This window comes from Spinacia oleracea, chromosome 5, assembly GCF_020520425.1.
Source record: "Spinacia oleracea cultivar Varoflay chromosome 5, BTI_SOV_V1, whole genome shotgun sequence".
Taxonomy (NCBI): domain Eukaryota; kingdom Viridiplantae; phylum Streptophyta; class Magnoliopsida; order Caryophyllales; family Amaranthaceae; genus Spinacia; species Spinacia oleracea.
This window is the reverse complement of record NC_079491.1, coordinates 97,019,562-97,030,161: the sequence shown is the minus strand read 5'-3', so window position 1 is coordinate 97,030,161 and position 10,600 is coordinate 97,019,562. Positions and strand designations below refer to the sequence as shown.

At 40.6% G+C, this 10,600-nt stretch overlaps 1 protein-coding gene and 3 non-coding genes across 4 annotated transcripts; 1 reads left to right on the top strand and 3 right to left on the bottom strand.

The window, feature by feature from the left end:
• Positions 1-3,175: 3,175 nt before the first annotated feature.
• On the top strand, positions 3,176-3,247 carry TRNAG-GCC (transfer RNA glycine (anticodon GCC)). The gene has a single exon. It is a non-coding gene; the product is annotated as a tRNA-Gly (tRNA).
• A 629-nt stretch (positions 3,248-3,876) lies between these two features.
• TRNAF-GAA (transfer RNA phenylalanine (anticodon GAA)) lies at positions 3,877-3,949 on the bottom strand. The gene has a single exon. It is a non-coding gene; the product is annotated as a tRNA-Phe (tRNA).
• Positions 3,950-7,122: 3,173 nt separating this feature from the next.
• Positions 7,123-7,196, bottom strand: TRNAW-CCA (transfer RNA tryptophan (anticodon CCA)). Its single transcript has one exon. It is a non-coding gene; the product is annotated as a tRNA-Trp (tRNA).
• An 895-nt stretch (positions 7,197-8,091) lies between these two features.
• LOC130462090 (NADH dehydrogenase [ubiquinone] iron-sulfur protein 3-like) lies at positions 8,092-8,674 on the bottom strand. Its single transcript, XM_056830447.1, is given in 3 exon segments — positions 8,092-8,535; positions 8,538-8,620; positions 8,623-8,674. Coding segments are annotated over 3 exon segments (579 nt in total).
• Positions 8,675-10,600: the final 1,926 nt, after the last annotated feature.

Sequence of the window (10,600 nt, the reverse complement as noted above, 5' to 3'; positions counted from 1 at the left end):
TTCGCTTAAGCTCAAAAGCTCGAAGAGCTTTAGGTCGTTTACATGCTTAAGCTTCGCATAAGCGTGTAAACAAAAGCTTCGCTTTAGCGACTTCATACATCACGTATGTATAAGACCGAATCTGTTCGATTTCTAAAAAAGATTACTAATCCAAAAACTTCGCTTTAGCGACTTCTCCTTCATTTTTCGAGGAATCCTTCATCAGTGGTTGCGCATAGTACGCCCGGGTTATCCCCTTGTCCAGGTTCTTCTAAAATCCAAACAATCGTGAATCATATAATATATATAAGATATAAGAGGGGAAGAATCGACAAAGAATGACGAACATAAAATCGTGAATGAAAGAACTTTAGGAAAAGAAATTATCGACTATATTATGTTAGAAGGTGCAAAATCAATAGGTGCCGGAGCTGCTACAATTGCTTCAGCGGGAGCTGCTATCGGTATTGGGAACGTTTTTAGTTCCTCGATCCATTTCGTGGCGCGAAATCCGTCATTGGCGAAACAATTATTTGGTTATGCTATTTTGGGCTTTGCTTTAACCGAAGAGATCGCCCTGTTTGCCCTAATGATGGCCTTTATGATTTCAGTCGTATTCCGATTTTTATTTTCAAAGAAAGGGGAGCTGGCGGGGCCCCCAGTCGAGTAACAGACTGAAAGGGTTTGTGAGGTTCCTGCTAGGTTGTTTACATGCTTACTTGTTTGAGTAAGGTCTTACTCTAGTGGGAAGAAGGCAGGTGGGAACGAGCGGAGCGAGAGCAAGTTCCAGTGGCGGGCTGTCTTCATTGTCCCCCAAAAAGATCATGGTATAGAATTTGATGTAGTGCTTTTGGTTCTTTCTCGATCAACTATCTAACTTTAATGAAGAAAGACAGTGAACCGGAAGTTTTTTGACTTCTTCTATGATATGAGATTTCTAGTTAGTGCTCCGTGGGAACATACTTTCATATTCGTAGACGAGATTCCTTTCATTTGCTGGAAAGACGAGAGAGCTGACCAGAAATGAAAGATGAAATAGCTGGTCCAGCTATTTCAAAAGTCCGACACCAAAGATAGGGGGGCGCTTTTTCAGGCCGTTCACTTTCATTAAGGCAAAGGATGCAATAGCCTTAGGGGTGATGATAGATCCGACACAGGTTCACATCTGATCCAACATAGTTGATATGCAAAGGCGATGGTCTTAAATTGAAGACAGACATATTTGACAAAGAGCAAAGCGATCTCAACGTAAAGGGTGGGTATAGGTACCTGGGAGCATAATAGCCTAAAGTCCGATACTCAAAAAGTCAAGAAGGGAGAAAGCCTCATTAACTACAGGCGGCCAGACTTCGGTACGAAAGGAAAGCAGAGTAGGGTTCTGCTGAAATTGGATTTTATGCTTTTATTTGAAACCGAAAGCTATTTCATATTGCATTTTGACAAGTAAAGGTTATGAAATAGATTAGCCGAACTATAGGGGCTAAGGAATCAAAATCTCACTTTTATATATATATAAGAGTAGAGGGAATGACTTTTTCTCAGTCCCGGAGAGAGAGTTCATTTCACAACTTTGAATTGGCCTCTTTTCATAGAAAGATGGGTGATCTAAGGATTGAGGTTCCACTTCGGATTCGTTGAAAGAGACATCCGTTCTATTAAAAAAAAAAGATATTTTTTTTACTGAGAAAAACTTGAACTGCTTGACCGCCAATCAGCTATGAAATGAGCTGGCATCCATACCAGCTTACCTCTTCTCAGTCTCTACCGTGAATAAAATAAGGTTCCACGGGAACAGGAGCTGAGGCAGACTCAAATGGTATGAAGTCGCTAAAGCGAAGCTTTTGTTTACACGCTTATGCGAAGCTTAAGGACCAAGAAAACTATAGCGCGTTAGCGCAACGGATTTCGCGGTAGCTCTGCCCTTGCTTGTTTTAAAGCTAAAGCTCTTCGAGCTTTTGAGCTTAACCGAAGCTTTTGGAAAGCAGTTCTTTTTTTGAATGATTCCCAGCCAAGAAACACTACTTCGCTAGAAAGTCTGACTTGATCGACAGGAACGTAGTCGCTTAAGCGATCGGAGCGAAGTTTTTAGAATGATTTCAAAAATAGGAATTGTTGCCTGCCAAAGCAGCAAGGGAAAGAGAGTATTCCAACAATCCTATCTCTATCTATTAGATATCACAGAAAAGAGTCCCTATCACATTCGGTTAGCTCGAAAATGTGCAGACCAGTAGCGGCTGGACATCAAGGCTCGGAGAGTGAGTGTTGATGGTAGAAAAAAATGAGGGTAGAACCCGCTTGGAGCATCTCGCATGTATATACGATATAATATAAACTACCTTTGGACTCGACATCAATCAACCTCACCCCGAACCCAGGGCGTGCGATTAACTACTTTCTTTATTCGCCCACGAAAAGAATGTAAGCAGAAGATGAACCACTCAGTGAATTGACATAATAGGTAGACTAGACCGCCTACCAGTTCTTCTCTTTATGGGAGGAGAACTTCTTCTTCTTCGTTACAAACGAAAACGAATGATCGCATCTCTACTGATCACTGTAAAGAAAATGAGAAGCGAAATTCCATTTTTGGGCTTTTCCGCAGTGAAGTAGATAACAACAGTCTTTCTCCTGATGCAAGTAAGTTGAGTTGATTCGCGAGTCAGTTCTTTTCGTTAGTGGCATTGAGCTAGTAAGCGATATTTTCCCTTCAATTCCATCGAACCCCGCACTCGGTTAAGCCCGTCGATTCGTGGAATGTAATAGCTAAAGCTATGCTTTTGGAAATGACTTCACTTAAAAGACGGATTCTGCTGCTGCAAGGCGAGAGACCAACTTGTCTGGTCTTGCGGTGCACTCACTCCCGTTACAAGAATGAGATGAAGCTTTTTCTCGACTCGAGACCAATACCCCTTACAACTCGCACCAATAGCTGAGCGGCGGGAGATTGATTGAAAAGTCGGTCCGCCTCTTTAGGATTGTGATAAAGAGCACACACACGGGACCTGACCTACTAATCATCATCTCATCTAGCGCGAAGCAAAAAGAAAGGTCCCCCTTCCCGGCCCCCCTAGCCACCTACCTACTCGTGCTCGTAGCTCGATCGGAGGTCAAGAGTGTGGTTCGGCGGAAAACCAGAAGTCGTCCGTATCAAGTGATACGTGAATTGCTCAGTAGTGCTTCGTCACTACCGTAGCTGGCGGAAATAGCTTAATGGTAGAGCATAGCCTTGCCAAGGCTGAGGTTGAGGGTTCAAGTCCCTCCTTCCGCTCCTGGCTTCGTCATTTAGTGGTAAGGAGTGGAGTAGGCGGCGAGTAGAGTGCATAAGTTTTCGAGTTAGAGAGACGCAATGAAATGGAAGTGGGATGTGGAATGTGACTGGTGATGGATGGTGGTTATGAAATAGGTTCGGGATCATCTCGCATCTAGATCTGCTGTTTTTTCGGGAGGGAACAAGAGAATGAATCTAGTAACAACAGCTATTGTCGGAGTTTCCCCCACCACATAAAGCACAACAGAAGATAACCATTTCTCATATTCAATATAAATTTCCGATTGTTGAAGAATAGCAACAGCTTGGCCATCTTTAACAACCGGAGCAACAAATTGCAATGGTTTCCCCTTAGCAGTTATACTAGACCCAGAGAAGAGATTTTCCCATTTAGCCTCATTTCCCCTCCCAATCAGTTCTCTATTAATATCATTTCCAGTAGAAATGGGATTAGGAGCAGGCATACCTGAAATTTGAGATCCCCATTTCCGAAAGCTTCGCTTAAGCTCAAATTCGAGCTTTAGGTTGTTTACATGCTTGAATTCTTCGAGACTTTTGTTTGATCAACTGCCTAATTGAAACTTTTTATTTTCTTTGAATATGTATATAAATCCATAAAAAAAAGCATGTGCCAGGAACCAGATTTGAACTGGTGACACGAGGATTTTCAGTCCTCTGCTCTACCAGCTGAGCTATCCCGACCATTCATTTGCAACAAGTTCAATATGACTGGTTTCCTCCTTATTGTGCTGCTTGTAAGCAACCAGGTCATGACTGTGGTGAAGTTGTGCAACCTAAAAGACGGAGAGTTCAATATAAGAAGCAGTGGATGCCTAAAAGAGTTGCTCACCGAGCTGAGAAGCAAGCAGAGCAACCAAGAGCAAATTAAGATAAAGATTCATGGCCTACTGTTGTTAGGAGGTCTGCAAAAAACTGTTACACAATCTCAGTCTGTAAACGAAATTCTAGTCAGCAACTCTTATGATATGTTCAATCAAATGGAACCAGTGGTGTAGGATCTTGACCAGGATGATGATATGAATGAAAAGGGCGGGATCTTATCCCCTCGGGTGCTCCATGAAGCTCTTGACTTGGAATGTGAGGGGTTTTAACCTTCAAGCAAAAGGAAATAAGATCCTTTTTGCTAAAATATAAAGTAGATGTCTGTGCTTTGCTTGAAACTAGAGTTAAAGTAGCTAATTTTCAAAAATTTAGTAAGAATATTTTCAAATACTGGAAAATACTAAATAACTATCATTGTGCTTACAATGGTAGGATTTGGCTTGCTTGGAATCCAAATTTTTTTGATGTGACTGTTTTGAGTGATTGTGAGCAGGGGATTTTTACTAAGATTACCAAAGTTGGTTCTGATTTAACCATAATCCTTCTGATTGTTTATTCTTACAATACTCAAGAGCTTAGGAAGAAGTTATGGGAGTTCATCTCTTCCATATGCTCTCTTTACTCTGACCCTATGATTGTTTTTGGTGATTTCAATTCTGTCCTTCTTGCAACTGATAGATTGAATGGTGGTGCAGTTACTGAAGCTGAAATAAAGACTTTGATCAATGTATTCAAAGTAACTGCTTGTACCAGGTTCCCACAGTTGGTGCTGATTTTACTTGGTGTAATAACCAAGAAGGCCAAGACATAATTATTTATCGAATTGATAGGTGTCTTGCCAATCAATCATGGCTTAGCTCTTTCCCAAGAATAAAGGGTGAAATTCTTGAAAATAATATCTTTGATCACAATGCAATTTTGATGATATGATTGTCAGAAGAAACAGCCCTTTCAAATTCTTCAATGTCATGGTTGATCATGTTGATTTAAAATCTGTTGTGAAAGAGAAATGGTGTAGATTTCAGAACAGTCGCCCTCTTCTTGATGTCTGGTTCAAATTGAAAAGCTTGAAGGGTGACCTAAAGTTTATGAATTCAAGAACTTTTCAGAAGACTGCAGACAAGATTGATAGTATCAGAATCTTTCATTTAGTTGATAGTCACTGCTGATGAAATGAAAGAAGCAGTCTTCAGTGTGGACAAGTTGAAAGCTCCTGGCATTGATGGCTTCAATGCTTTTTTCTTCCAGAGTGCTTGGAGTGAAATTGGTGATAGTGTGACAAAGGTTGTGCAGTACTTCTTTGATCATTGTCATATGCCTAATCAGGTAAACTGCACCCTTATGACTCTGAATCCTAAAGTTGATAATGCTATTCATGTGAAAGACTTTCGTCCTATAGCTTGTTGTAGTGTGTTGTACAAGATAATTTCTAAGGTCTTAGCTAATAGCAACATGTTCTCCCTGATATCATTAGTGAAAGTCAGTCGGCTTTTGTCAAGGGAAGGGTTATTTTTGACAATATCATCCTTAGTCATAAGCTAGTGAAGGGTTATACAAGGAAAAACATCTCTAGTAGATGTATGATCCAAATTGACATGCAAAATTGGATTCTGTTGCATTTTTTTATTAATGCTTCACTTAGGCTTTCCATATCAGTTTGTGAGCTGGATTATGGAGTGTGTTCAAACTGTGTCATATGCTTTCAAAGTAAATGGTGAAGTCACAGTTCCCCTTGCAGGAAAGAGAGGTCTTAGACAGGGCGACCCTCTTTCTCCTTACCTCTTTGTTCTGAGCATGGAATGAATAGATGCTTAGGTAAGTTGAGGCATAACCCTAGATTCCACTATCACCCTAGATGCAAAAAGCATAACATTACTCATGTTTGCTTTGCGGATGACCTTCTTCTATTTGCAAAAGGTGATGTGGATTCAGTTAGAGAGCTTTACTCCGCTTTTCAGCCATTTTCTTATGCTTCTGGTCTTCGAGCTAATTTGAGCAAAAGCTCAATCTATTTGGGAGGTGTTCTGGAAGATGTGCAATCCATTATTCTTGTCCATCTTACTAAAGGTTCTCTTCCCTTTAAGTATCTTGGAGTCCCACTTTCTAGCAAAAAGTTGTCAGTAATGCCAACCTTTCATTCAGAAAGTTTTGCAGAGGATAAATTCTTGGACTTCTAAGCTTCTGAGTTATGCAGGTAGGGTCCAACTGATCAAGTCAGTTATCTTTAGTGTTCAATGCTACTGGTGTCAAGTCTTTCTCATTCCTAAAAAAGTCCATAAGCTAATTAACTTGTCGAGCTTTTCTTTGGACTGGTTCTACTGGCATCACTAAAAGAGCCTTAGTTGCTTGGGATCACATTTGTAAACCTAAATCCGCTGGGGGTCTTAACATAATTGATGTTGAAAGTTGGAATAAGGCTGACCTTTGCAAGCTCCTATGGAATGTCCACAACAAAAAAAAAATGTGGATCAAATGGGTTCACACATACTACATTAAGGGGAAGGATATTCTGCTAATGGCTGTGCCTCAACAAGCTTCTTGGATGTTCAAGAAGATTTTAGGTGCTGCACATTATGTTGCAGGGTCTGTGCAGAGAAATCAGATGTTGAATGCTGATCAATTTTCAATTGGAAATGGTTACAGGTTAATCAGAGGTGATCAAGGCTCTGTATCTTGGAAGAAACTCATGACCTGTAACCCTGGTCCTCCTAAGTTTTTATTGGCTGGTTAGCTGTGCGAGGCAGACTAGCTACTGCAGATAGCCTCTGCAACTTTGGTGTCAGTTGTGATCTGATCTGCAGTCTTTGTTCTTCTTGTGCAGATGGTCTACAGACATTTGGGGCAAGGTTTTGACTTGGTTGGGTTATAATATAACAGACCTCCAAAATCTTCGCTTTATTCATTACGATCGCTTCATTCTTAATGCTTCGCACTAAACGAGTAAACTACATGTGGATTAGAAAAATTCATTTTGATTACTGTTCAAGTTTGTGAATTTATTTCAGTCTAATTCGACCTAACAAGAAGGGAATCACGCTCTGTAGGATTTGAACCTACGACATTGGGTTTTGGAGACCCACATTCTACCGAACTGAACTAAGAGCGCTTTTCTTATCACAATACATAAGACTGTAAAGAAAAGGATTCTTTTTGTAACCCAATACTACACCCTGCATACATATACTATCATATATAGTAAAAAAAATAAGAGATTATCTATCAATTGAAACGATCTCAATGGATCCCCCCTTACTGCCCAGGGGAAAATAATTGGTAGGGATGAAATGGAACCCGTGACATTCTTTACCAAAAACAAAGGCGCTACCAAGCTGCGCTACATCCTTTTCAATTAGTCTACAGTGTCATTGTAGAGAACCCTTTCCTTGTTTTCCAGATCGTTTTTTTCTTTATTTATATAAATAAAAAGACTCCCGCTGCTCCTATCAACGCTTACTTATAAGCAAAAGGTATGAAGTCGCTAAAGCGAAGCTTTTGGGGAAGCTAAAAAAGAAATGTGAGCGCCCAGCGCGAAATTTGAGTTCTCAATAAGAAGCGTCACACCTTGTATAGGTGTGGGGCCTTTTATTGCTCGTCTTTCGTTTTTCAAAAAGTTGACTTGCTTACTTGATAGAGTAAGGGGACGGGGCTTGAAAAGAAAGCCTAGAGTAGCAGCCTATTACTTCAGGCCCCTTTTTTCTATTAGTAAACCGCTAGCGCCCCTATAGAGAGAGTAAGGCTATTCTGCTATCAATGAACCCAAACCGAAAGAAAAAAGAAGAAGTTTTTATAGATCGAGACTTGTAGCTTGATTCCTTTCTCATTTCATATTGGGTTGGGAAGAATCGTAGGAAATCGTTCGATAACACTTCTTCTTTTTTTAATGATATCCGACAATCAAGAAAATTCCCGTGAAACTCGTTCATTTCATAGAAGTCTTCTTACGAAGCAAATAGCATTTCCTATTGATTTGTCCCCTGGACTAGACTTATTATGATTCCGAATTATCCTTCGTTACCGTTACGTTGTTCCCAAGGACTCGAAAAATCGAAATAGCGAAATTCTTGGGTCATCTCAATGGGCTCGGAAACCACACGTTTCTCTGGATCATCATAGCGTACTTCTACATATCCACTCAGAGGAAAGTCTTTTCGTAATGGATGACCCTCGAACCCGTAATCTGTTAATATATGGCGTAGATCCGGATGATTGATGGAAGAAACACCAAACATATCCCAAACTTCTCGCTCCCACCGGCCGGCTGATGGAAATAGACTGACTACCGGAGATATTCGTGTTACTTCGTCTGCACTGGTTTGTACGCGAATGCGCGAATTATACCGAGTACTCAGTAAATTATAGACCACTTCAAATCTTCGTTTTCGAGAAGGATAATCAACTCCGCAAAGATCGATCAAAACTTGAAACCGTGTATAGGTATGCAATATAATTTAAGAAAGCACAACAATTGAAATGGGTAGTCCGTATTGGTATCAGATCTATTCCCATGTTCTGATTTTTCTATTTTTTTACCCATTTCTTGGGTAAAGTCTCCCAACTATATTTGAAAATGAATTGGTTATCCATAAAGAGAAAGAAAGCTTTCTTGTAGTTCCGCTTCTTGCTCCAAAATGAGGAAAGACTTGTCGGAAATCACCGTTTGGGTTGGTCCGACCAAGAAAGGCATGGGAGTCTTTGGGCATAAGAATTGCTTGGGTCGAGTCTTCTATGGCTACAACGGATGTAATAGCTAAAGCGAAGCTTAAGTTCCAAGAAAACTATAACGCGTTAGCGCAACTTCGCCCTTGCTTGTTTTCAAGCTTAAGCGAAGCTTTTGTTGTAATAGCTAAAGCTATGATTTTGGAAAGATACTCTTCTTTCTTCCGAGATTTTTTTCAATTTAGACTTTCTTTAGTTTAGTGATTGATATCAAAGAGAGTCTTAGATAGACCATAAACCTTTCATACGCAATTTTTCGATCCAATTTCGTTTCGCACTTGACATGCAAAGCACAGCCTACCTTCACAGAGAAAGAGAAGGATCTTCCACCCATGGTGCGGTAACGAACTCAATTGAAATTGAAATGAAGTACACGCAACTACGCCTGTGAACTCGGATAGCCTTTCCGCATTCCTTTCATCTACCCTAGGAAAAATTTTGCAATTTCTTTTTAGAGGTAAAAGAGCCCAAGACGCGCATCCACTGAAGTCCTGTAAAGACCAGCTCTAAGGGCTGCCCCTTACTCTATTTCCTTAATAGAAAGAGCGGGGCGGGAGAGAGAGAATCTGGAGTGGAAGCGCCGACATGAAGGGGGAGAGGGGTTGGACCCAATAAGGCGCGTTTAGGTCGGGAGAGGGCTCGTTCTGAAGGAAGAAGGCGAGCAGCAGAACGTTCGGCGGTGAAGCTTCTGCGAGCAGCGGCTCGTTCACGCATTCTGGTGGCCACCCAGAGCTTGAGAAGTGCAGAACTTGCGAGGACAGTAGAGGCACGAGAACATTGGGGTTGCTTTTCGTTGCTTTTCGTTCTCTGGGAGAGATAGGCTAAGGATAAAAAAGAGGGTCTTTCGATCAAAATTATAAGAGCTAAGCTTATAGTATATATTGTTTACCTGGTTTGAAAATGCTGGTTCGATAAGACCATGGAAGGTATATTGCTTTACTTTACATCATAAGGATATAGCATTCTCGCTTATCTTAAATATGATTCATAATATGTATAGCTATCAGTATCAACCTAATAGATAGCTGTTTACATTTAATATGTATAAGTATAGGACTTCGCGCCTTCATCCATTTCCTCAAGAGGGACTGGTTCCTAAACTTCCTTTTGTTTCAAATTGAATTTCTTAGCTTAGAGGAAAACTCTAACTGAGGAATTGCTAATACACCCAAACACCTTGACAGGGCCATAGCTAATCCAGCTTGGAGAGTCTTCTTTCTAAAAGTAAGAAAGAGAAGTTCCGACCACTGATCCCTCCTCATCGCACGCGGATGTACATACTTTTTGTTTGTCATGTGTTGAACCCTAATTTCATTGAGGTTCTTAAGGAAACTTGGACTAATCACCAAGATAACCTACCTTTTAGGTATATATCATTTATATATGAAATTCACTTCAGTAGTGAATGCTTCAACCCATAGATGCTTTGGTACTCCCTTAGTGAAATTGCAACTATATTATATGTAGGTATTTTAAGACCCTCTTAGATAGAAGTTTGCCCAATACATGCCTCGTAGAGGATACCAGAGAGTTCGTGCTAAGGTAATCCAACTCTTGTTCAAGAAGGACTCGGGCAGAATGTCCTATGTCTTATTTTTCAAGGAAGTTTTTTGGTTCCGAAAGCTCATCTGGCTCTTTGATTCTAAGGTAATGCAATTCACTTACTTGGAACAAGTAAGGCCTTTTAGGGCCTCTAAACTTGAGTTAGAGCATGGTAGTGCGTAGGAGAAGTGGGAGATTTTTTCGTTTAAAAATAAGTAGTTAGAGTAAAGGAGCTAGGTAGCTTCCTTCTTC